The following is a 27,324-nucleotide window of genomic DNA, read 5'->3' as shown; positions in this document are numbered from 1 at the left end:
TCCATGAACCACACCTGCATCCTTACAATAAATCCTTTTGTTCACCTACCTTAGTTACGGTGGCTTCTGGTTGTCACCAAGGGAATTACTTACTTAGGTCAACCGCATTAACAATACAGAAAACATCAATGAGTAGAATCACATATTATAATATGTCAATGACAATAATATATCCAGGGCTATAGGATTAGGACCCCTGTCATAGCTGCTACCTCACAAGAAAGACTGGCAGCCAAGAATGAAATGCCACAACTAGCTTCTACAGCCTCAGTGTGTAGGTTTGTTTTTTTTTTTTTAAGATTTTATTTATTTATTTGACAGAGAGAGATCACAAGTAGGCAAAGAGGCAGGCAGAGAGAGAGGAGGAAGCAGGCTCCCTGCTGAGCAGAGAGCCCAATGCGGGACTCGATCCCAGGACCCTGAGATCATGACCTGAGCTGAAGGCAGAGGCTTTAACCCACTGAGCCACTCAGGCACCCAGTGTGTAGGTTTTAGATGGAGCAAGGATGTGTGAAGCCTCCAAACCATAATGCCTCGTAGTCACTTCTAAACTAAGTCATACATGTATTTTATACACATACACATTTATACACACACACACACACACACACACACATTTTAAGCAGAGGATGCTAGGCTTCTAAAGGTAACTGAGGTTGTTCATGGGAAGAAAGAAGAGATTTCTAAGACACAAAGGTAATTTAAATGAATCCCAAGTGCTAGGTAAAGAGGAGTCTGCAGTCCCGGGGGAGAACAGACAACATTAACACTCTTGGACAACGCATGATGGATGCTATGAATAAAGGTATTGACGTGGGGCTCCAGGAGCACAAAAGAGGGGACGAGTTGGGAGAGGGGAGACTGTTCAAACAAGTGCTTCTAGTGCTTCTCCAAATGCCCTCAATTCTTCTAGGAAAGTGGCTCCTAAGGAATGTGCAAGAGTTCAAGGTACGGTCAAGTAGAGAGAAGAGATGCAAAGGCACAGACGCAAGTTAATCCTGTAAGAGGTGAGAAAGACGGTGGCGTGAGTGGTGGGCTTTAGGCCATTCTAAGGAGTTCGGGCTTTAGTCCAAGGGTAGTGAGGAGCCCATGTAGGATTTTAAACAGCGCAGTGAGTCAAGCACATAGCATTTACTATCTCTGATACAGGTCTTTCGGGAAAAATCACAGGACTAAATAAGGAACCCTTTGTACGGTTCTAGCCTACAAAAATATCAAAGGGACCTTGGGCAAGTGCCTGGCCTCAGAGTCCCCATCTAAAAGAATGGAATTAAGATCCCTACTCCCTGCCTTGCAAGATAATGCACAAGAGACCTGTGCAAGGTCAAAATCATGACAGTGATGTGAGCCTGAGCATGCGTGTCCGGAAAGGAAGCCGGGTTCTTGTTGGCTTTCCCTCACAAGAAACAAAAAGGAAAGACTCCTCCAACATACCCGCTCTCTCCATTCCAGAACACTGTCACAACAAGCAACCAAATTCTCAGAGGGATGAGTATGAACCCACTAGAACATTTCCTGAAAGAAAAAGGGAAAGAGCTGGAGACCTTTTCCCAGTCATCATCATCTTTGTCAAATGCCCCAAAAGCTTAATACACATTTTTCATTTTAAACGTACTGACTCCTCTTCTTCCTTAGAACAATGTTAAATACATTTGGATGGTGGTGACAAGTCGCTGACCAGTAACAGGTGTGAGGGAAAAAAGGGAAAACACAGAGAGCAGCTAGCTAAGTCACTGAGAAGCCACGTACTCGATGAAGCGTGTGGGACTTTAAGCTTCGGAGAGGGATGACAGAAATACCACCAAGATTCCTCACGGGGCTCAACTTCCTACTAAAACTGCCACGATCCCTTAAACTGCCCTCAGAGCTCAAACCGTGTAAGGAGAGGTCAGAATAACACAGTAAGATCACACTGCTGCTGAAAAGCCAGCACCCAAGAAAAATCATCAAATGCCACTAATGCCACACTATCAAACATGAGCCCCTGCCTCAAATGCCACTAAAGAATTATAACAAAACTTTATTCATCCACAACACAGTTCGGAGAGCAACCTCATCTACTTTGAGGCCTATAGAAAATCATGAAGACAAAAGGATTTCGGAGCAGTAAACACAGATGTGTCCAAGCCTGTGCATGGCCATCAAAGCCCTCCTCAGTCTGTCAGGCTCAGCCTTCACTTCAACTGCAGGCTTTCACCATAATGATAGTAACAACCAACACTTACTAAGCTGCTACCATGTGCCAAGTAAGTGGTCTTCCTTAGTATCTCATTAATCTGCACTACTCCAGCAGTGGTACTGTCTCCATTTTAAAATGAAGAAAATGAGGCTTAAAGAGGTTCTGGAACTTTCCTTTTATAGGAAATAAATCACTAATCCAGGGTACAGTCCAATCCCTGACGAGTTCCAGAAGTCACATTCTTCCCTGCTAAGTATTAGTTCTAACAAATACGGTCTCTGGTTTCCTACTACAAAAGGGAAAATGGCTGTGATACCCACTGCCTGTAGTAGGAAACCAGTCTCTTATTACAAAACTGATTAGGACAAATTAGGAGAATTCCCTTAGGAGAACTGTACTTCACTGTACAAGGGTCTGCCACATCCAGGACAAAAGCATGTGAAAGCCAAAGTCAGCCAACACTCCTGAGAATCTGCTGAGAGGCTGAAAAGCAGCCTGTTTTCATTCCACTGGTTCTTAAAAAGCAAATTCTCTAGTTTCTTACCAAGTTCACATTTAAGTTGCACATATTCTCAAAAGTGTGACAGACCTAAGGCACCTCAGGAAAGGCAGAAAACGGGCCCTACCAGAAAGCGATTGACCTTGAAAAGAGTGGGGGGCTCTGGAGGGGGATTCGTCAATGAAGCTCTCATAAGCCAGAATGTTTCCAGATGCCAAAATGCTTCACATCAACCCTTCACTGTTTATTAGGGCTTTGAGTCAAAAACTGATTGTTATTCTCAGTTTTTGTTTAATTTCATCCAGCCAGAAGGGCAAATTCCAAGAGCCAACGTCCCTAAAGGTTCCAAAACAATTTCTTTCAATCACATTTGGCACCAAAGGGCGAAAAAGACACACCAGAGACACTTTATTTCCTGAAAGTCGCTCTACTGCTCTCAAATGGGTATTTAATACACTTGTTTTCTCTGCTAAAATAGAAAATCTGAGGGGGCAAATGTATTTGCACCCACATATTAGGTGGGAATCTATGAGCATCTTAGGGTGAAATCTACCTTTTTTTACAGCAGAAAGCTGTATTTTTAATACACCATAATACTAATAAATTTTGATTTCCCCCCTTGTTTCTCCAAACTTCTCTCAGCGTAGGCACTAACATCAGAAAGAATACAGAAATGGGGCCACAGATCAAATCCAGCTCTGCTCTACAGATATGACCTTGGCAGCGTCATTTCGCCTGGCTGAGCTTTCACTTGCTCCTATGGAAATGGAAACAATACTACCTAATATGAGGCTTGAAGGAAAATGTATGCAAACGCTGGCACATTTGTTCAGGAAATGGGAGTTATCACTGTTGGTCATAACAGTATCTGTGCTTCTTGACTGCTTTCATTCTCTTGTCCTTTCTTCTGAATAAACAAAGAATTTACTCTAGAATTAGAGTTACAATTATTCAAGATTCTGTCACAAGAGTAAGAAAAATTTCTACTTCTCTCTCAGTCCTATTTCCCACATTAAACTAAATTGAATCTACTCTGAATTCTTTTCTGTGGATCAGAAGCTCCTGCAGTTAGTGACACCCAAGGTGGCCGTAATTCCGTAAGACAGAGTATACAGGAATATCTGAAGCAAAAGAAAAAGAAATGGCATTTTTCACTTAATAGGATTTGTTATGGGGCGCCTGGGTGGCTCAGTCATTAGGCACCTGCCTTCAGCTCAGGTCACAATCTCAACGTCCTGGGCTCCCTGCTCTCGGTGGGAAGCCTGCTTCTCCCTCTCCCACTCCCCCTGCTTGTGTTCCTCTCTCACTGTCTCTGTCAAATAAAAATAAAATCTTAAAAAAAAAGATTTGTTTCTAGAAGCCCACAATGAGTTAGAAATGGTCATTTTTGTGTTTTATCTCCTGCAACACAAAATACTTTGAACCCACTGCAAGACCCAGAGAGTAGACTAATGGCTTCTTTAAGAGAACACCGTATTTGGGGCGCCTGGGTGGCTCAGTGGATTAAGCCTCTGCCTTCGGCTCAGGTCATGATCTCAGGGTCCTTGGATCGAGCCCTGTATCAGGCTCTCTGCTCAGCAGGGAGTCTGCTTTCCCCTCTCTCTCTGCCTACTTGTGGTCTCTGTCTGTCAAATAAATAAATAAAATCTTTAAAAAAAAAAAAGAGAACACTGCATTTGAGGAAGGGACTACTCCAATACGCTGTACGAAAAGTAAATCTTTCTCCATAGCTGACTTTTTTTTTTTTAAGATTTTATTATATTTTATTTGACACAGAGAGAGAGATCACAAGTAGGCAGAGAGGCAGGCAGAGAGAGAGAGGGAAGCAGTCTCCCTGCCAAGCAGGGAGCCCGATGCAGGGCTCAATCCCAGGACCCCGAGATCATGACCTGAGCTGAAGGTAGAGGCCCAACCCACTGAGCCACCCAGGCACCCCACCATAGTTGATTCTCTTGAGAGTAAATTGTTTAAAGTTGGTAACAAATTGAGAATAAAAACCAATGTAAGTGCTTAAGCAGTATAATTTAAGGAGCTACCTGTAGGCAACCATCACTAGTATCTAACCTTTCTCTGGTTAATACTTCAAAATAATTATAAATTATACACTATCCAATTCTTATAAAAACTCAGGAAAAAATAAGTACCATGATCACTACCATCAAATAGCGATTCCCAAAACAAAATAGACAACGGTCCTAAGAAGAGAAATAGCAGAAGGGACTCCAATAAGTCATTGTATACAAAGAGAATCATTAAAAAAAACTAAGAAACCAAAAAAACTTCCCCAGGTGCCTGGCTGGTTCAGCTAGAACATGGGACTTTTGATCTCAGGGTCATGGATTCTAACCCCAAACTGGGTGTAAAGATTACTAAAAAAGTAAATAAATAAACTTTAAAATCCTCCCCTCAAAAAACTTAATTTTTTTCTTTTAATTTGGGAAGCTATCTGTTTGGGTGGTGGGGAGGAGTCAGAAAAGGCAGAATGGAGTCTCATTGGCTATGTCCTATGTCCTCACTCCTGTATTTTTTTTTTTTAATTTATTTGACAGATCACAAGTAGGCGAAGAGGCAGGCAGAGAAAGAAGCAGGCTCCCTGCTGAGCAGAGCCCAATGGAGGGCTCGATCCCAGGACCCTGGGATCACGACCTGAGCCAAAGGCAGAGGCTTTAACCCACTGAGCCATCCAGGCACCCCCTCACTCCTGTATTTTACAATAGCTTTTTTTTTTTTTTTTTAAAGATTTTAGTTGTCTGAGAGAGAGAAAGAGAGAGCGCACAATAGGAGTGGGGAGAGTAGAGGGAAAGGGAGACGCAGACTCTCCACTGAGCAGGGAGCCCAACACGGCGCTCAATCCCAAGACCCTGGGATCATGACCTGAGCAAAAGGCAGATGCTTTTTTTTCTTTTAAACTATTTTATTTATTTATTTATTTATTTATTTATTTATTTGAGACAGAGAGAGAGAGAGCACACAAGCAGGGAGAGTTGGCTGAAGGAGAGGCAGGCTCTCCCTGCTGAGCAGGGAGCCTGACATGGGGCTCAATCCTAGGACCCTGGGATCATGACCTGAGCAAAAGGCAGATGCTTTTTTTTCTTTTTAAACTATTTTATTTATTTATTTATTTATTTATTTGAGACAGAGAGAGAGAGCACACAAGCAGGGAGAGTTGGCTGAAGGAGAGGCAGGCTCTCCCTGCTGAGCAGGGAGCCTGACATGGGGCTCAATCCTAGGACCCTGGGATCATGACCTGAGCCGAAGCCAGACACTTAACCAACTGAGCCACCCAGGCGCCCCTACAACAGCTTTCTGAACTACGCAGAAAAACAAAGACTGACAAACATGGAGTTAATATCTCAATGTGCCCAAGAAAGAGAAAGAGTTACAACATCCGTTGCTTGTTGACTGTGGGAGAATGAGCACAGTCAAATGGAGGCGAGAGGAAGCAGTTACCAACAAGGGTACAGGGGCACCCACGTCTGGATACGCCGAGTCCGAACATGGATCTCGAAGTGGGTTAGAGGACAGGATCAAACTCGCACATGGACACCCCACTCCTGCTCACGCTGCACTCTGAGTGTGTATAAGCTGTTGTCTTCATGGGAAAATCTATTGGATGAGTGACTAAAGGCTATCCGACCTGATCTTTACAATTGGATAAGTAAATACAGTCTCTTCCCTATCAACACTACGATTAGTAAATCACGGCTCAGGGGTCACTTGTGGACTACAGAAATCACAAACGTCCACTCTGTAAATGCCAAAGAGGATAGTTACAAGGACCAGCCCTTATTGAGACTGAGAGGTGAATAATGATAAATATTTTTTTTTGGTGGGGGGAGGGACAGAGGGGCAGGGCAGAGAGACTCTTAGGCAGGCTGCATGCGCAGGGCTCAATCTCACAACCCTGAGATCACAACCTGGGCTAAAATCAAAAACCTTAGCCTACTGAGCCACCCAGCCGTAGGGTGTAAGTATTTCTTGAGTTGTATGTGTCAGGCATTGTTTTACGGGTTTGATACTTATTAACTTCTTTAATCCTTATGGCAAGCCTTTGAAGTGGGGTTATTAGGGCCACTATTATCTCCATTTTGCAGATGAAGACACCCAACCAGGATGGCTAGTACGTGTGGAGGTGAAGTCCAACCTCGTAGCTGTCTCGGTCCGTGTCCTTAGAGGACACCACATGGCCCCTTACATGGAAGGAAGGAAAAATGGGACAAAATGATCAGTGAATATATCTGCTAGCCCCACCCGAAACCAAGTCAATCCAAGAATCATAAAAGTCCCCAGGGAAAACCACAAAGTGTGTTGCAGACAGGGAACAGGAGACCGAAGGGGAAAAAACCAAAAACCAAAAACACCTCCGGCCAGGAGCAAGGGCTGGCTGCACGGGGAAGCGCTCGGTGTGGGGCTTCTTCAACTCTCCCCGAGCTACCTCTTGTGACTTATTCCCCTGGGTCCCCTGAGGCAGAAGTCTCTGAGCTGTCACCCCAACAAACCCTTGAGGGTTCAGTGGGAATCTTCCGATGCACGGCACTCCAGGAAAGGCTCCAGCCACGATGAATACTGCTATGTACTGCCTTGCCAAGTCCGCGCTTCCCTTGAAGAACACGTAGTCTGGAAGCCAACCTAACAGACTCCCTTTACACCTCCCTCCTCCGACAGCCTCAAGATCCAACCTACCACCAAACTGCATCAGTATCACAGGTTCAATGTTTCTAGAAGCCATGTTCCTCCCTTATCTCCACCAGTATCACCTTGTTCAAGCTGCCATCTCCCACTTGGAGGTGGTCTTGCCAGCCAGTTTACTTGCATCCACCCACTTTCTAATCCGTTCTCCACCCTAAAGAAGCAGCGAGCCTGTCAGAGCACAGTTTGTTTGCATTATTGGCGGGATGAAGACAGTGCCCTGACGTGGCCTATGAGGCCCTGTGCAGCCTGGCCCTTACCCACCTGGCCACTCTGCCTGCCCACCATTCTCCTCCTCAGTCTGCGTGTTGGCCACACTGGCCTTCTTTCAGCCTCCCATACCTGCTCCTTCCCATCCTGAGGTGTTTCCACAGGATGCTCCTTCTACAGAATGCTTCTCTCCTTCTCCGCCCTGTGAATCTGAGTATTCATCAGGTCTCAGGACAAGGGCCATTTCTGTTACTGGGTTCTCACAGCCCCCCGTCTCTCTCTTCCTCCGAGCCCTTGCCATAGTTAAATTTCACATTTGTTATGTAATTATTTAAGTCTACCTCCCCACCAATCTAAACTCCTTGAGGACACATCTTTGTTTTGTTTTGGTTTTTTGCTCACCATATATCCCCAGAGCCCCCCACACAAACCTTTCACATGCAACATGTTCAAAAGATTTCCTTGACTAATTTAATTAGTAATGACCAAGAAGTGAGAGGTTTTAAAATCACCTGAGCAGGGACCAGAGAAACATATGGCTTCAGATACAGTGTCTGTCTGTCTAGGCTTGCGCCGTTACTATGGTTGGCATCACCAAATGCTCTCATCATATGGTAAAGTACTGGAGAAAGAGTGCATTCCATTCAAGCCTGTCATGTGTGTGGCATTAATCCAGAAAGAGCAGAAATCGTGAAGACTGTCCAGTTAGAACTGCAGGAGCGCAACAGCCGAAGTTGGGGCTGGCATCATCCCAGGATCCTACAGCCAATTCAACTCACACGGAGTGACAGCTGCCTCTGTGCTTTCTTTTTTTTTTTTTTCCTTAAAGATTGTATTTATTTACTTGACAGAGAGAGAGATCACAAGTAGGCAGAGAGGCAGGCAGAGAGAGAGGGGGGAAGCAGGTTCCCCGCCGAGCAGAGAGCCCAATGCGGGGCTCGATCCAGGACCATGAGACCGTGACCTGAGCTGAAGGCAGAGGCTTATCCCACTGAGCCATCTCGGCGCCCGCCTCTATGCTTTCTTAAATTGCCCCCTGGTTTCAGAGGGGGGCCTGGACTTCCTCTTAACCCTGTACTCCTTCGGTCCCCCCATCCTTCAACTCCTAACACTCCCTACCCAGCTGCCTAACCAGCAAATGGGACCAATCTTACTTCCAGAGCAATGAACCATGGGATCAAAGTCCTTACTGACCCCAATTAACTATCTTGGTTCAATGTGAAGGGGAAAAAAGGTAGAAAAGCATGGCTCTTTAATAATCACACAAAACTGGGGCGCCTGGGTGTCTCCGTGGGTTAAAGCCTCTGCCTTCGGCTCAGGTCATGATCCCAGGGTCTTGGGATCGAGCCCCAAATCGGGCTCTCTGCTCAGCGGGGAGCCTCCTTCCTCCTCTCTCTCTCTGCCTGCCTCCCTGCCTACTTGTCATCTCTGTCAAATCAATAAAATCTTAAAAAAATAATAATAATCACACAAAACTGATTCTCCTAGTTACACTGACAGACTTTTCCTGAACTCTGCAAGATCTTTGAGAACCAACTCATCTGAAAATGCTGCAAATTTTCAACAAATGTGGCAGTTACAAATGGACCAAATGCTTTGTGCAGCACCTCTTGCTACTCCCTCTGAGCGTGGACATTCTGTGCCGTGACGGCACAGAAGAATGCACGGACGGCTGCCAGCAGTCTCCGCGTGTCCACATTTTCAAAACTAGGGTATCCCAGTGGCCTGAATTCAGTTAGAACAGTGTCTGAACAGAAATGGAGAACAGTTCTGCCACAGTGCTAGGACAGGAGTGGGGGTTTTTTTGTTGTTGTTAATTTCTTATTCCATCATTTACCCCAATGTTTTGGGTATTCCTTTTGTTTTAATTTTAAAAGACATTAAGGGCATGAATAACAAGTCTTCCAGTTTCCAGACATTCCACCCCACAGATCAAAAATTGCCGCATCTGTTCCTGTTCCCACTGCGAATATCAACCATCCCCAGGAGGGGCAGCTGCCCACCCCCCCACCCCCCCAGACATCACCCCCACCCCAGGAGCCAGAAGCGCTCCTATGCTGGCAACGTAGGCAACGTACATACGCCAGATAAGACTGAGAACTGCCACCCATTCTTCAGCAAGTGTATGGCCCCAAGGAGACACACCTACCAGAATCCACATCACACAGCAGGCCTGGCATTAGCAAGTTGTCCCTGTGATCCCTTCTCAGAACTAGATTTCTGAGGAGTGGCCCAAAGCACAGGGCTCTAATGAGCCCGAGGGGCAAAACCTGGGAGTCAACACTTGGGCGGGATCTGGGTTACTCCGAGCAGCAAGGTGACCCATCTCTAATATGCACCAATTCACTTCAACAAAAAGCTCCTGAACATCCTAATGCCAAGTGCATAGGATTTAAAGATAAATAAGAAGTGACTTCTGCCCTCCCTAACTTCAGACAAATAAAAAGTAATCATTGGAACACTGGGCAAACGGTGCCATAAATACTAGAGGTAGATAGAAGATCGTACAAAGAATGCACCAGCTCCTGCAGCCCTCACGACTCTGTTAGCAGCTATCAGCGTTCTCAGGTCACAGATGAGGAAACGAGGCTGGCCAAGGTGAAGTGAGGTGGGACTGGAGCCTCAGTGGGCCCGACCAGAATCCTGTTCCTCGCTACAGTCCAACCGCCTCTGCCGGCTGGCCACAGCCATCTCCAGGACTCTGCCTCCCGGCCTTCCACAGACTCTTCCACGGACTGAGCTGTCCCTTCTTTCGCTGTATTCCAGCACCACGAATCCAGGAGAGAACCCGGGGCCTCGGTCTTCCCAGAGCAGCAGGCGCGGAGCACAGCACGCGCCGTAACAGAGCCGTGTGCGAGCTGCTGCGTTTGGAGAAGGACAGGCCACAGGCTGACGGGAGCAGAGCAGGGGCATCCAGCCACATTCAGATGGGGTCAGAGAGACTGCTACGCTCAGGAAGTGCCATTTATCCTGAGCCCTGGAAATCAGCAGAAATGAGTTCTAGGCCAAATAACCACTCTCTGGCTGCTCTTCCGCAAGTCTCCTTTTCAGACAGGGTCCTCCTCCCTCCTCACAAGACCTGTGTTCCCTCGTGGAGCTCTCCCACCCACGGCACTGCCAGCAACAGACAGGATGAACCCCAGTGACTCGCTACTCCAGGTCCCTCTTCAGCGCTCCAGGCCTGGACACCCCAACAGCCGCCTGGCTACCTGCACTGGAATGTTCCTAACATCCTCCAAATTCACATTTCAAAATCAGCTCATCACTTCCCCGCTCTCCCCCAGCCTGTCCATCTTCCTCTGGTCTCTGATTCGATGGTCAGTCCCATCAGCGGACACCCAGGAGTCCTTCCTTCCTTCCTTTTTTAAAAAAAGTGTTTATTCAGGGGCGCCTGGGTGGCTCAGTGGGTTGAGCCGCTGCCTTCGGCTCAGGTCATGATCTCAGGGTCCTGGGATCGAGTCCCGCATCGGGCTCTCTGCTCAGCAGGGAGCCTGCTTCCCTCTCTCTCTCTCTGCCTGCCTCTCTGTCTACTTGTGATTTCTCTCTGTCAAATAAATAAATAAAATCTTTAAAAAAAAAAAAAAGTGTTTATTCAAATTCCAGTTAGGGAACATGCAGTGTAATATCAGTTTCAGGTGTACAATACAGTGATTCTACACTTCCATACAACGCGCGCTGTTCACCACAAGTGCCCTCCTTTGTCCCCATCACCCATTTCACCCGCATACCTCTCTTCACCCAGGAGTCATTCTTTTTTTTTCCAGGAGTCATAACTACTCCCTGGCCCTCATATCCTGTCTGCTCGGCTTTATCGATAGCTCCAGAATCCGTCCACATCTGCCCATCCCCGCTGCCGCTCTTACTTTCAGCCACCATCACCCTTCACCTTGCACACGGCCGTGACCACAGCCACACTGCCACCATCTAGCCCCCAGTGCGGCCACTGGGCCCGTCAATCCATTATCTACACGAAGTTCAAGACCCCTGTGAAGCTCTCTCTGCTCCACCCTCCCTCCAGTAGCGCAACAATCTTTTACCTTGTCTGCCTCCCCAACCAGCGACACAAACTGGAGGCTGAGGCCACACCTAGGTGTATTTTTTAAAAATTTTACTTTTGTATTTAAATTTAGTTAATTAACATATAGTGTATTATTAGTTTCAGAGGTGGAGTTCAATGATTCATCAGCTGCGTACAACACCCAGGGGCCATCACATCACCTGCCCTCCTTAATGCCCATCACCAGCTACCCCATCCCCCACCTCCCCTCCAGCAACCCTCAGGTTCCCATGATTGAGTCTCTTATGTTTTGTCTCCCTCTCTGATCTCGTCTTGTTTCATTTTTTCCCCTCCCTTCCCTTTATGCTCCTCAGTTTTGTACTTTTTAGCCTCGGATAGTAAACCGTCAATAAAAGTGTACAGAAAGAATACGTACACAAAAACATACAAAGACACAAATAATCCTTGATCCTGGTAATATTCTTTAATCCTAAGCATAGTTCTTGACAGATTTTTTTAATAAACAGCTCTATTAAAAATCACTACCAGGGGACCTGAGTGGCTCAGTTGTTAAGCGTCTGCCTTCGGCTCAGGTCATGATCCCAGGGTCCTGGGATCAAGCCCCGCATCAGGCTCCCTGCTCAATGGGAAGCCTGCTTCTCCCTCTCCCACTCCCTCTGTGTGTGTTCTCTCTCTCACTGTGTCTCTCTCTGCCAAAAAAAAAAAAAAAAAAAAAAAATTAAAATCACTACCTAAGTACATGACTAGTGCCAAGTATTACTGAACCCTTATCACACATCTCACGGGCTTTGTGAAATGCATTCTAGCCCCGTCAGTGGGGCTGGCACATGTTCAAAGCCAGACTTTACTTTTTTTTTTTAAGATTTTATTGATTTGACAGAGAGAGACACAGTGAGAGAGGGAACATAAGCAGGGGGAGTGGGAGGGGAAGCAGCAGGCTTCCTGCTGAGCAAGGCAGGCCGATGCAGGGCTCGATCCCAGGACCCTGGGATTATGACCTGAGCAGAAGGCAGATCCTTAATGACTGAGCCACCCAGGTGCCCCTCAAAGCCAGACTTTAAATATGAAGCCTCGTCACTGAAGACAGAGACTAGAAGCTAAATCAATCTACCCACAGTCCAGTTCTAGGGAGCTAGAAACCAAGACAGGATTTGTTTCGCGGAGCTGATTCCTAGGACTGCTGGCTCCCCGCTCCTGGCCAGAGGGCTCACTCCCTTCGGAGCCAGCCTGACTAGCAGGCTCATTGCCCTCTGAAAGCAAGACCAGGTAACAGCTTTCCCGCTAACCACAGCTCCACTCCACGAACTATACACTGTCTTTAGCGTACAAACAACAATTACCCTGGCCAGAAAACAGAAGCCAGGGAAGCAGACATGCAGTAAGAGGTGACCTGACAATCTGTCTGGACTCCAAGCAACAGACCACAGACTGAGCCGTTCCGGTATCTAGTCTTTGAGGACTCTGCTATTTACTCATCATGCAAATCAGTTCTCAGCCTCAGTAAGCGTTCATGGCATATGGCTAGCTGGGGACTCTCAAAGACATTTCAGACTAAGCATCTATTATCCATGCGGCGCCTGGGTGGCTCAGCCGGTGAAGCGTCTGCTTTGGTCGGGATCTCAGGGTTCTGGGATCAAGCCCAGTGTGGGACACCCTGCTCAACAGGAGACTGCGTCTCCCCCTGCTTGTGTTCTCTCGCTTCTACACCCTCTCAAATAAATAATAACATCTTTAAAAAAAAAAAAAAAAAAAAAAAAAAAGCACATCTATTATCAAAATATAGATCTAACTTAAACACAAAAATATATAATTTACTGGATATTTTAGTACATCCACTTTCATATGCCCCGTGTAATTTATCTTGGCAATGATCCTATAAAGTATTCTCATCCCCACTTTACAGATAAGGCCACTGAAGCTCCAAGAGGGTAAATCATGTGCCAGGGCTCATATAGCTAAACAGGTGATGAAGCCAGGACTTTTTCTCAGGAGTTCCAACACCTGAGAAAGTTTAAAACACAAGTTTAGTACTTCTGGTTTTTACTCCATTTTTGTAAAAGTTGTACTAAGACCTAATTCAGGGGTACCTGGCAGGCTTAGTCAGTAAAGCTCTGGACTCTTGATCTCAGGGCTGTGAGCTCAAAGCTCCACATTGGGCATAGAACTTACTTTAAAAAACAAACAAACAAAAACACAAAGACAAATTCATACACCCTACAGGTCACCTATTTAAAGTGCACAATTCAGGGTGCCTGGTTGGCTCAGTCAGTTAAGCATCTGTCTTCGGTTCAGGTTCCCAGTACCCTGGGATCAAGCCCCACACTGGGATCCCTGCTTAGGAGGGAGCCTGCTTCCCTTTCTCCCTCTGCCATTCCCTCTGCTTGTGCTCTCTGGCTCTATCCCTCTGTCAAATAAATAAATAAAATCTTTAAAAAATAAAGTGCACAATTCAATGGTGTTTAGTATATTCAGAGTTGTACTATAGTTGTACAACAACTATAACCACAACCAATTTTAGAGTATTTTCATCACACCTAAAAGAAACATGGTACTCATCAGCATAGTACCATTAGCATTCTCCCTGATGCCAACCCTCCAACCCCACTCTTAGCCCTAGGTAACTACCGATCTTAAACTTTTTTCCTGGGGCGTATGGGTGGCTCAGTAGTTGGGCATCTGCCTTCGGCTCAGGTCATCATTCCAGGCAATCCCCATGAGCCCCACATCAGGACGCCTGCTCAGCAGGGAGCCTGCTTCTCCCTCCCCCACTCCTCCTGCTTGTCTGTCAAATAAATGAATAAAATCTAAAAACAAAACTTTTTCCCTATTACAAAATAATATCATCAAGTACCCTTTCAACTCTAACAAATGTTCAGGACAGGGAAACAGGAAATAGCCTCTAATAGTGCATTACCCTAACAACTGAGAAATACTCATGTGCCCATTCTAAATCCTTTCTTGCATATTTAGACTGCTTTTTCCCTTTACCTCAGATTTTTTTAAAAGGAAGAAAGTAACTGCTCACTAAGGCTCAAATTAAATCCCTCAGTCTAGTATGACAGCTCCTCATTTGTTGAATGGCAGTGGAAGTATTACTCATTCATGCTTTTTTTTTTTAAATTAACAAATAATGTATTATTTGCCCCAGGGGAACAGGTCTGTGAATCATCAGGCTTACACGTTTCACAGCACTCACCATAGCACATACCCTCCCCAATGTCCATAACCCAACCACCCCGTCCCTACCCCCTACCCCCCAGCAGAAGCTGGTGGGAGCATCATTCTGAGGCTCTTTTTTAATTTCTGCTGGAGAGTGATTTGGATGGCTGAGGTGAAGAGCTGTGGTCGGCCGTGAGTGTGGTTGCTGACTCTGTTCTAGGTCTTTATGCCCCAGCAGCCATCTGTTAAAGTGAGTCCTGTCAAGAAGCATGAAGGACTCTTAATCTCAAGAATCATCTCAAATGAATCTCAAATGAATAAATAAAATATTTTTAAAAAAAGATTTATTTGATGGGCGCCTGGGTGGCTCAGTGGGTTAAGCCGCTGCCTTTGGCTCAGGTCATGATCTCAGGGTCCTGGGATCGAGTCCCGCATCGGGCTCTCTGCTCTGCAGGGAGCCTGCTTCCTCCTCTCTCTCTCTCTGCCTGCCTGTCTGCCTGCTTGTGATCTCTCTCTGTCAAATAAATAAATAAAATCTTTAAGTGCGCCTGGGTGGCTTAGTGGGTTAAGCCGCTGCCTTCGGCTCAGGTCATGATCTCAGGGTCCTGGGATCGAGTCCCGCATCGGGCTCTCTGCTCTGCAGGGAGCCTGCTTCCTCCTCTCCCTCTCTCTGCCTGCCTGTCTGCCTGCTTGTGATATCTGTCTGTCAAATAAATAAATAAAATCTTTAAAAAAAAAATTAAAAAAAAAAAAAGATTTATTTGAGAGAGAGGGAGGGCATGTGCAAGGGTGGGGGTGGGGAGTGGGCAGAGGGAGAGGGAATCTCAAGCAGACTCCACACTGAGTGCAGAGCCTGCCGCGGCGCTCCACTCGGGGCTCAACCCAACCCCCCAGAGATCATGACCAGCACCACAACCAACAATCCAACACAACCGACTGTGCCACCCAGCGTCCCTTTGTGCAAACAGGTTTGAAAGCACTTGCCTAAGCCAACTGTATGAATCAGAAAATGAGTCAAAGAGCTAAAGGGGGCTCCCTCAAAGTCACACAGAAATGAGCAGAGCACTGGCCTCCCAAATGCAAGCTAACACTTCTTCAACAAAGCAGAAGAAAAAAGGAATCTGCAGTGAGTCTGGAAAAGGTGTTAACATCTGGGGAGGAGGCACGTGGACAGGAGGACTCTCAAATAGGAAAATGACGCATGAAGTCTGCACCCAGCAGGAGCCTGGCTGAGGTGTGCAGGGTGACTCGGGTAGAGGGAGAGACGAGCTGAGCAGTTGTAGTCTGCGGTTCCTAGGACACAAGATGCTAGCAGGGAGGGTAGAATGAATAGAAATACAGACAAGCAAAAAGGCCACTCGCAAGGGAACCCCAGAAACTGTGACTAGTTTGGAGTACAACTGGCTGGCCGGGGAAAGAAGGGACCGCTGGCAGCAGCGGGGAAGGCTAATTTTGAAAGAAAAAAAGCCACGGGACCCCTGGGTGGCTCAGTCGGTTAAGCGTCTGCCTTCAGTTCAGGTTTGGAATGGAGCCTGGCATCAGGCTCCCTGCTCAGCCAGGAGCCTGCTTCTCCCTCTGCCTGCCACTCCCTCTACATGTGGACTCTATCTCTCCCTCTCAAACACATAAATGAAATCTTAAAAATAGATAAATAAAAAGAAAGCCGAACTGGAATGATGGGAGCCTCCTGAGAAAATAAAGCCCAGGACATAATATGCTGCCCAAACCCCAGGTTGTCCTGGACATCCCCAAGACTAGATAAAACATTATAAGAGGAGGACAGAGTAGGAATCCATGGAAGAGCTCACTGAAAAAGAAAGCTGTGCAGGAGGGGAGGCCCACTGGGTGGACCAAGAAAGGCACCCGCTGCAGGTAGGGCACAGTCCTGCAAAAAGGCCAGCACCCCTGATTCTGGACACAAGCCTCTGAGAATGCAACGGAAGAACAATGCTACAGGGGCGCCTCGGTGGCTCAGTGGGTTAAGCCTCTGCCTTCGGCTCAGGTCATGATCCCAGGGTCCTGGGATCGAGCCCCGTATCGGTCTCTCTGCTCCATGGGAACCTGCTTCTTCCCCTCTCTCTGCCTGCCTCTCTGCCTACTTGTGATCTCTGTCAAGTAAATAAATAAAATCTTAAAAAAAAATGCTTTAAAAAAAAAAAAAGAACAATGCTACAGGGGAATGGAAATCTTGCCACTATGGGGACCTGCACTGGTGGCCCAAACAACGTGCAAACACACAAACTGCAGCAGCTTCTGGGGTAAAGAGTAGTAACAACCACAGTCCACGCTTAATGAGTGTTTGCTACACGTTGGGTACTGTGTTAATAACTTTCTGTGGATTGCCTCAATTAAGACTAACAACAAGAGCCCCTGGGAGCCTCAGTCGGTTAAGTGTCTGCCTTCAGCTCAGCTCATGTTCCTGGGGTCCCAAGATGGAGACCTGCATTGGGCTCCCTGCTTGTCGGGGAGCCCTGTTTCTCCCTCTCCCTGCTGCTCCCCTTGCTTGTGCTCTGTCAAATAAATAAATAAAATCTTTAAAAAAAAAAAAAAAGACAACAATCTTAGGAGCTAAATATTACTATTTTTTTTTGCCATTTCACAGACGAGGAAACCGAGGCTCCGAGAAGGCGAATACCCAGACCAAACCCACGCAGCAAGCAGCAGCGCTCTAATTCCAAAGCTGTGCTCTTAACAAGCACGTGGCCTTGCAAGTAAAGAGGACAGCACTGGAATGTGGACGAGTGCTGGAGAAGGTAGCAGGTGGCAACTGTGGGGCTGTCCAAATCTCATCATTTCAGTTAACTGAGGTGACTAACAGCAGCTGCAAAAACACATGGCGTTGCCTTCTGTGCACCACCCACCCCCCTCCAACTGCTACATGAATACTAGGTCAGCTGAATAGCCAGTGAGGAGCTCAAAGCTTCGGAGCAGGAGCTCCTCCATGGCCGTCGAGCAGGAGGAACCAGGGGCAAAGGAGAAGATGCCCGCAGCCTCACAAAGGGCCAGACTGACTTGACGGTAAAGGAGCAATCACAGCAGAAAACAATCCTGCGCGTCCTAGCAGCAGCCCTCGGATTCCTCTGTTGAGGACTCAGCTCCAACGCACCCCCCAGCACGCCTTACGTAAGGTATGAGAAGATGCTCTGACCACCTGGTCCCGACATGCTGTGCGCCTCTCGCTGGCGCTCCTGCCTGCCCACTGGAACACCCCCTCTTCCCCACACTAGCACCCCCTCTCACACTGCCCTTTCTGAGTCCTCCACAGCCTTCAGATGAGGCCGGATGCTGCCGCGGGTTCCGCAGCGGCCTTCTGTGCGCTCCTCCTCCGTAACCAGGCAGCACCCACCTCTGGGCACTAGGGCCCTCTGCGGACCTGCTGTCTCTCCCACAGGGTGGGAGCCTCCTGAGAGCACAGACTGCATTCCTAATTCCAACACAGAGCAAATGGTAGCTCCACAATCAGTAATTCTCCCGATTCAAGTTCCTACTACTACTGACTGCAACTAGCTGTTGCCGCGGATCCCCTTGTGTCTGGTCCTGAGCTGCGCAGACACGGGTATTTCTTCCCCTGTTCAAAATAGGCCTGCCGGGAGGACAGTCATCCCATGGTACAGGGGAGGGAGAAACTATGAGATGTAAATATCACACTGGGGAGTAGATCTCAAGAGATTAAAACAAAACAGGAATTTCAGCCAAAAACCAGGCTCACTCCCTTTAAGGTATCCTCAGGAATTTTAGAACTCTTAGTGAGAAAAGCAAAAAGCCCAGCAGCTCAGGACCATTGTCTGAAATAGGGGGTGGCAATCTGTCACAGGGAAAGGTAGACTGGGTTGTCTGCCTGGCTCAGTTGGTACAGCACGCAACTCTGAATCTGGGGGCTCTGAGTGGAAGCTCCATACTGGCTGTAGCGATTACTTAAAAATAAAATCTTAGAGGGCACCTGGGTGGCTCAGTGGGTTAAGCCTCTGCTTTTGGCTCAGGTTATGATCTCAGGGTTCTGGGAAAGAGCCCCACATCGGGCTCTCTGCTTAGCAGGGAGCCTGCTTCCCCTCTTTCTCTTCCTGCCTGCCTCTCTACCTACTTGTGATCTCTCTTTGTCTTTCTGTCATATAAGTAAATTAAAAAATCTTAAAATAAATAAATAAATAAATAAAATAAAATCTTAGGGGTGCCTGGGTGGCAATTTGATTTTACTTACTCATATCTTAAGTAAATCATTGAGCAGACATGCTAAATGGACAAAATCTGGCCTACAATAGAGTCATTAGAAATGAAGGGCGGCACACCCGGGTGGCTCAGTTGGTTAAGCGGCTGCCTTCGGCTTGGGTCATGATTCCAGGGTCCTGGGATCGAGCCACACATCGGGCTCCCTGCTCAGGAGAGAGCCTGCTTCTCTCTCTCCCCCTCTCCCTACTGCTCTGCTTACTTGTGCTCTCTCTCTCTCTAGCTCTCTGTCAAATAAACAAATAAAATATATTAAAAAAAAAAAAGAAAAGAAATGAGGGGCAACGGGGCACCTAACTGGCTCAGTCAGGAGAGCCTCTTATCTTAGGGCTTCGAGTTCAAGCCCCATGTTAGGGACAGAGGTTACTTAAAAGGGAAAAAAAAAAAAAAGGAAATGAGGGAAGAGGGAAAACGGGTCCACAGAATGAAACTAGCAAAATGTCAAAGGCCAAATATTAACAATGAAAAAAGTCAACAAGTAAGTGCTCTCATTAGGTTGGAATTTTAAGTATAATCAAATCATTCTCAAATGCATAAAGGAACAAAGAAAAGAGGAAAAGAAACTTTTAGAGATAGTGAAAAATACTCTAAGAAAGAGTTACCACACAGTGAACTTTCCGGGCATGATACCATGGCAACAACCCCAACAACTAAATACACCACTTTCGTTGGTACCTTGGCTGGGAAAGATTTCTGTATTCTAGGATTAATGATTAAGCACTTTCTGAAGCCATCCAAATGGCCCTGACCCACAACTTCTGAACAATCACAGTAGCCCACATCTACTAAGCCCAACCATGCGCCGAATACTCTAAGGATTCGCATAATCACATTTAATGTGCACACCAGTTCATACCTACCTATCAGATGGTATTATTCTTCTCATTTTCCATGAAGAAATACAAACAAGGCTTAAAGGACTGGCATCAGTCCTTTTTGCTCTCCTGGAGTTTGCTCTCCCTTGAGTTGCACCCTGGAGGCAAGTAGAGGACACTATGGAAAGGAGGAGGCCCTGTGGTCCTTCCAGCTCTTGGGCAGCTTCACTCCATTTCAGAGTCCCTCTCCATTTTTACCTCCCCTCCTCATTCTCCCAAAGCAACAGAAGATGAGAGATTATAAGAATTATTCCAGGAGTGCCTGGGTGGCTCATTCGCTAAGCAGCTGCCTTTGGCTCAGGTCATTATCCCAGGGTCCTGGGATGGAGCCTGGCGTCCAACTCCCCGCTCAGTGGGAAGCCTGCTTCTCCCTCCCCCTGCCTGTGTTCCCTCTCTCACTGTCTCTCTGTCAAATAAAGAAATAAAATCTTTAAAAAAAAAAAAAAGATTATACTTATTTGACAGAAAGAGAGAGAGAGAGAGCACAAGTAGGCAGAGTGGCAGGCAGAGGGAGAAGAGAAACGGGCTGCACGGCCTGGGATCATGACCTGAGCGGAAGGCAGATGCCCAGCCAACTGAGCCACCCAAGAACCCCTCAAGAGGTTTATTTTAAATGATTCATTAAACTGCAAACCCAGTGTTTTTGTTGACTCCCCAAAACACATCAGAAGTCACAAGCGTAGCGCAGGAGACACTAAGGGTGGTTTCCTGCTAGGAAAACAACTCAAGGTGCACGCTCTACCAGGAGGGGTTGGCAGTACTACCTTCAAAGCTGATAATCACATTCAGGTTACACATCTTCACAGATATTATGCTTGAAACCATAAGGTACACCCACGGATAAAGCAAGAACATACTAAACAGTGGAACTAACTGCTTTGGTTAAGGTAACATAACTGACAGTAATTTTATTTTTCTAACTTCTGATGTTTGAAACTTTGCTATATTGTCTTTTTTTAATATTGTCTTTATCATAAAAATAAATATACATCTTTTAAGGTGATTAAAATGAAGCTTTGGGGCGCCTGGGTGGCTCAGTGGGTTAAGCCGCTGCCTTCGGCTCAGGTCATGATCTCAGGGTCCTGGGATCGAGTCCCACATCAGGCTCTCTGCTCAGCAGGGAGCCTGCTTCCCTCTCTCTCTCTCTGCCTGCCTCTCTGTCTACTTGTGATCTCTGTCTGTCAAATAAACAAATAAAATCTTTAAAAAATAATAGTAATAAATAAAATGAAGCTTTGGAGGCACCTGGGTGGCAGAGCCGGGTGGGCATCCAACTCTTGGTTTCAGCTTGGGCTGGGATCTTGGGATAGTGGGATCCAGCCCCACATCAGGCTCCACACTCAGCGAGGAGTCGGCTTGGGTTTTTCTCTCTCCCTCTGCCCCTCCCTGCCTACGCAGGCACATGCACATGCATGTGCATGTGCTCTAAAATAAATAAATTAAAAAAGAAAAAAAAAAGCTTTGGTTGGGGCACCTGGGTCGCTCAGCTGGTTAAGCAACCCACTCAATTTTGGCTCAGGTCATGATCTCAGGGTCATGAGATCAAGCTGCACCATGCATGGAGCCTGCTTGGGATTCTCTCTCTCTCTGCCCCTCACCCTCAGCCCCACCCCCAAACATAAGGAAAATTAAAAAAAAAAAATTTAAAAGCTTTAGCCTCTGAAAAATCAAATTCTCACTAAAGAACACTGTCACAAAAGATAGTTTAATGTGGAAGTCTTCCAAGAATATCAAACATCCTGTTAAAGATGTTCCAAGAAAAATCTAGAACTTTAAATTGTAAGTATGGGTTGTCCTCAGCCTAAGCTATTGATGGCAGCCCTGGTTTTAACATCAGAGGGAAATAGGGTGCAGAAGAGCATTGCGTTCAAAGACCGAGGGTGCCTGTATGGCAGCTGCTTGATCAGGCTGCAGGAAGTGTCTCTTGACATAGCCTCATGACATCTTCTGATGCTCCATCTGCAGAAGTTGAGTGGTACTGGAGAGGATCCAGGGAGATGCCGCAGGAAGCACATGCAGGAGAGAAAAAGAGGAAGCTTTGGAGAGATCATCAGGCTAAAGCCACAGCTAAGAAAGTGATCATTTTAGGAAGAACTTTTGATGTCCTTTTTTTTCTCTTTTTGATGTCCTTTAAATCACTGTCAATGACCTCTGAGCTCCAGGAGAAAACTCTGCCATCAGAAAAATTAGTTTGGAGCGGAAAAAAGTTAGAGTCTTTAAAAAAGTGATGGATCTAGAGTTTGCTTTTAAAGGCATTTCTTATTGCTAGGTCTGAGCAAAGAAGTCTGTTTTAGGATAAAGCAACGCCTTCTAGTCACGGATCCATCTAAGTCGTCAAAGTCAGTGATCCAACACAGTAGTGTTCTACCAAAAAACAATCTCAATCATTTCATCTGCTCTGTAGCCCCAGCATCTAGAATAGTGCCTGGTACCAGCAGGTGCTAAGTAAATACCTGCTGAATGAATGAGCTGTATCTCCAAGGGGCCCTGTATCCGCTCACAGTCCCCTGCTGGAGAAGCTAACAGGAACCAAGAAGGAAACTGCCACTAGAGACCATGAATGAGAAAGTACGTTAGTGTGTAAATGCCAGTCAGGACTACAGGCATGTTTCACTAATATTACCCGCATTCATAAGTTCAAGGAGAGAAGAACAGCCCTGGAGTGAGACTGTGCGAGTTTAAATTCTGGCACCACCTCTTGTCAGCTGTGACCCCGAGCAAGGTACTACACTGGGTCTCTCCACATCTAAACACACAAAAGGAAGTAACAGTATCCACTGCATATGAGAGTTGAAAGGATGAAATGAGATAACACAGTTCCTGGGATACAGACGTGCCTAATAAATATTAGTAATTATTCACTGTATTATTTTGATATAAACCCCCAGCTATTATCTCTTGGAAAAACACAAGATCATAGATCAGTTCACTTCTCTCCATGAAAAGATAGGGCCATAAATGAAGATTAGGCAATCAAATACATTCTTTTCCCTGAGGGATAAATGTAAAGAAAAAATTAGCTCTTAAATCTGGATTTTGTTTTTTTACCCTTCCTCAATCTTTGTTTCTTTTTTTTTTTTTAAGATTTTATTTATTGATTGATAGAGACACAAAAAGAGAGGGAACATAAGCAGGGGGAGAGGGAGAAGCAGGCTTCCCGTGGAGCAGGGAGTCCGATGTGGGGCTCAACCCCAGAATCCTGGGATCAGGTCCTGAGCCGAAGACAGACACTCAGCAACTGAGTCACCCAGGCACCCCAACAATCTTCGTTTCTTTTCTTGCTTTTTCTTCTTACATATACAAAGAATCCATTTCCCAAGCTCCTGTGGGCCACAGGCCCACAGGAGTGCTAGCCACAGACAGTGCTAGCTCCGGAGACAGTTCTTATCTCTGGACTGCAATACTTCTGTGGCGCTGGGTAGGACACTTAACCTTGCAGGGCCTCTTTTCCATATCTGTATTACAGTGGAAGAGTACAGTGGTGAAGTAGATTATCTTTAAATTCTCTCCCAAATCTAAAAATCTACAAATAGAGGGTGCCCGGCTGGCTCAGTTGGTAAAACATGCAACTCTTGATCTCGAGCTTGAGCCCCATGATAAATGATGATTAAATAAACTTAAAAAAAAAAAAATCACAGAGCATCTGGGTGGCTCAGCCAGTTAAGCGCCTGACTCTTGATTTCAGCTCAGATCATGATCTCAGGGTCAGGAGATCAAGCCCCAGGTCGGGCTCCACACTGGGTGTGCCGCCTGCTTGAGACGCGCTCTCCCTCTGCCCATCCCCCAACCCTCTCACGTGCATGCACACATTCTCTCTCTCAAAATAAATACAACCCTTAAAAAAAAAAAATCGCACTGCTTTCCACCTAATGTCTCCCCATCACAGTGTGTATTTCTGTTGTGGAAAACAGGTGTAAGTTAAAATGACATTAGAGGCTAACAACAGATATGGAAAGATATTTACAATACAAATTTCTGCTGAAAAGGCAGATTACAAAATAATATGATTTGCAATATTAAACCTATTTTACAAAAACATATGCATTCACCTACACACGTATCTGACAGGGTATACTCTGAGTTACTTACAATTTTTCTTTAAAAAATTCTTTGCAAATCTATATTTTCTTATTTTTCTACAATGAACACTTACAGCTTCTGAAATAATAATTCAAACAAGTGTTTTATTTAGCAAGAAAAATGGATCTGTCTTCCAAACTCTACTCCAATGCCTCCCTGAAGGGGAGCTCAGCACCTAGCATTGCCTTGCATAGACACACAATGTCTGCACTGCTTGTCTGGGACTAAGCTGGGATGGTGATGCTGAGATGTTTCTAGAGGTAGTAAGAGATGGCTGGTACCACCAAGAAAGACCAAGCTCTCTCCCTCCCATTCACCTCGATTTCCAGAGCCATTGGCTTCCGCCTTACAAGCTCTACTGATTTGTAACCCTCTGGTCAGAGTTCAGAAAACATGTCCAAAGGCCCTAAACTACAGTTCAGGATTTTTAATGTGCACATTCACTGACACAGGATCAATGACAGATGTCAATCCTCTCTAATCACAGAGAAAAAAGAAGTCATTGTCTTTAAAAGCATCCTCTTCAACTACTTTACCCAGTAAAGCGCTACTGTTTCTAACACCAAGTGCTGACTCTTGACAGACTCTGGTGTACTTAAGAAAACCACCGTTGAGCCTTCCAAGATCTGATCAGCCAAGAACAAGCTGATCACCAGGCACAGGTATCGCTGTATCGTAAGGTGTGAAGACTGTTCTGGCAGCTCAGTGATGTACCAGCAGAAAGGCGCCCGAGAAACCTTCGATTTCCCGGCTAACAAAAGCAAACCACATGCAGAGAAGTGACAAGAAGACATACACCAAACACAGTAAAGATGAAAGCAATATGAAGGAAAGGAGTAGAAACATGACAGTCCAGAGAAGTGTTCTGAGGAACTCCTCCTACTGAGTAAGCCAAGAAGTTGTCAGACTCCGTATTCTCAGAGGTACATAAGCTACACCTCAAAGATGTTCACGTGGAAGTTTCCAAAGGCTATACATTTAAAAACAAACTGCTTTCTCACCCCGCTCATACCCTTATCTTTTAAGAACTATAAGCAATTTAGGTCAGAGCCCTTCCCTCAGTTCAAAATATTTTTAGAGACAGATTACAACAAAGAAACATAGTGCCTACACAGCACTATTTCATTGCAAGAAAACAAAACTGCCAACTATAAGGATGCGAAAAATGTGACCCATTTGGGACTGAACCACTCCCCTTCCCTAATTATCCCTCAAAGGAAATATATCAGGCACTGTGGGCAAAGAGGAAAAACATGCCTAATTACAACATGTGCACTTGGTGGATGAAAAATCTGAACATTCTTGAACTCTGGCCACATTTCAGAAGACTTTCCATTTGTAGTTTAATCTCCCTGAACAGGAAAGGTTAAAGATCAATTGTACTTCAGCAAGGACTCAATCAAAAAAGACACAAAGAGACACCGACCTTACTAACCCACAAGACAAGGGAAGCCTGTTGAAAATTCAAGATGACCCTGCCTCCTTATCAAGGATCTAAGGAGGAAGTGGTTTTTATTTTCAAATTAGGACTAAAAATAAAACCCATTACAAGAGTATTCTCAACTAGTGAAAACACACACATTGTGAACTTGAAGATGCGTGTATGAAGGCTTCAAGCCTCAGGTGGTCTTACAGAAACAGTCCCTGATCAAGACTGGGAAGGCAGCTGAAGACAATGAGTTCGACAGTGCTCCTGCACATTGCTGCTTAAACTACTGGGGAGAGGAGCAGGAAAAACCTTCAGGAATCCAAAATAAGAATGCACCTCATTAGGCATCTGGATTGGGAACTATTGCTCAAGAAGTCCTCCCGATGGCCTACAAGCTCTAACCTCTCCAACCTGGTTTCCTACGACTCTTGCCCTCACCTACTAGGCTTCTTCCTTCATGTTCTTCCAACACTCCAGACTTCCCTCCACCAGCACTACTCCTTCCTCAGACCCCAAACATCCTTCAAGTCTGCTCAAGCGCCACTGTGCCAAGAAGGAAAGTGGTGCCTTTCCTTTTCCCCTGATATTTAGCACCTTCTAATGGAACCATGTCATTTACTTATGTTTATTTTACTTATTGTTTACTCCTTTCTCCCTCAAATACGCGCCAGGGGAGCAGGGATCTCTTGTTTTGTTCACTGATGTACATCCCAAGAGTTCAGAACAATGTAGGAGCTCAAAAAAATATTTTATGAATGAATGAACTTGACCGTAAAACCCCAGGAGGAAGGCAAGAGGGGTGAAATGAAAGGAGGAAGAAATGACAGAGGGGAATTCACAAGGGAGAGAGCCGCACTGCTTGCTGATGGGAGGCGGGAGGCAGTACACGGTATCCCGCCAGCGGCATCAAACGGCCCCTTTACAAGCACGCAGCTGAGACAGGCGAGCTCTGAAGACTGAACTGAGAAATTCCAAGGGCAGGGCAGACCCACCCAGGCGGCGGGCTCTGGGCAGGTCCCCACCGGGGCCCAGAGCACGCAGCCCTTCCGCTCCCGCGGTGCCCGGGACCCCAGCTCCACGCCAAGGCAAGCAGGGGCGGCCCGGGCCGCAGCACCTATCCGGCTTGGGCCCCTTCATCTGGCCGCCGGCGACGGGGCCCGACTCTCGGGCACCTGCCTGCCCGCGCCGGAGGTCCCCATCTCAGCCCGCGCGAGATCCCAACGCGTCCACCGAGGGCTTCACCCCGCCCGGCTTCCTTCCCGCACACGCACAGGAAGCGCCCGCGGCCCTCCCCGCAGCGGGAAGGGGGCTCCCGGCGCCCCTCGCCCCGGCAGCTCCAGCCCGACTCCCCGCCCGCGCGGCGCCCCCTCACCTCAGGGCGCACGTACGACACGAAAGAGGGCTTGGGCGCCTTGGTGCCGCCGCCACCGCCGACTACCCCTTTCCCCAGCATACCGCCGCCCTAGGAAGCAGCGACGCGAGGGAGCAGAGGCGGCCGCCCGGGAACGGCAGCGGCGGCGGCCACCAGCACTGGCGGCTGGGGCTCCGCCCATCCCCAGGGCCGCTGCGGCCGCGGCGACGCCCGCATCCGGCTCCGCCGCTGACACCGCTCGCCCCGCCCACTCCGCGCGCGGGCCCAGGGAGTCGGGAGCCCGTGGCCTGAGGCCACGCCCCCTCCGCTCGCAGCCGGCCTCCGATGGGCAGAGATTCCTCTTCGGGGATAGGCTCTGCTCCGGCAAAGCCCGCCTCATGCGTCCTCTGATTGGGCAGAAGGCCCTGCCGTCCTAGCCCCACGCCAAGCTACTTCTTGAATGAACCTGGAGAGATGTTTCCTCTGGCCAATCCAGAGAGTGTTCTTTCCGGACTCTCCGGCGGTTGGAGAGCAGGAATGTCGCTGTCGTCCAACGATCCTACGGTCACCAAGTTGTGTGGTTCCTTGCTTGTGTGGTTCTCTTCCCTTGC

At 47.0% G+C, this 27,324-nt stretch overlaps 1 protein-coding gene across 2 annotated transcripts in view; it reads right to left on the bottom strand.

Annotated features, from left to right (window-relative positions):
• The window catches only part of MTMR12 (myotubularin related protein 12), a 74,000-nt gene extending 47,089 nt beyond the window's left edge, over positions 1–26,911 (bottom strand). Inside the window, exon 1 of one of the 2 annotated variants that reach the window (XM_044233190.1) lies at positions 26,735–26,911. In XM_044233190.1, the coding sequence (XP_044089125.1) occupies positions 26,735–26,815 (81 nt within the window). In that variant the 5' untranslated portion in view covers positions 26,816–26,911. The remainder of the gene's footprint in view (positions 1–26,734) is intronic. The other variant, XM_044233198.1, reaches the window with a different exon arrangement.
• Between the last annotated feature and the right edge of the window lie 413 nt (positions 26,912–27,324).

This window comes from Neovison vison, chromosome 1 (assembly GCF_020171115.1).
Source record: "Neovison vison isolate M4711 chromosome 1, ASM_NN_V1, whole genome shotgun sequence".
Lineage (NCBI taxonomy): Eukaryota > Metazoa > Chordata > Mammalia > Carnivora > Mustelidae > Neogale > Neogale vison.
Note: the sequence above shows the minus strand (reverse complement) of the source record. Positions and strands in the feature narration are given on the sequence as shown.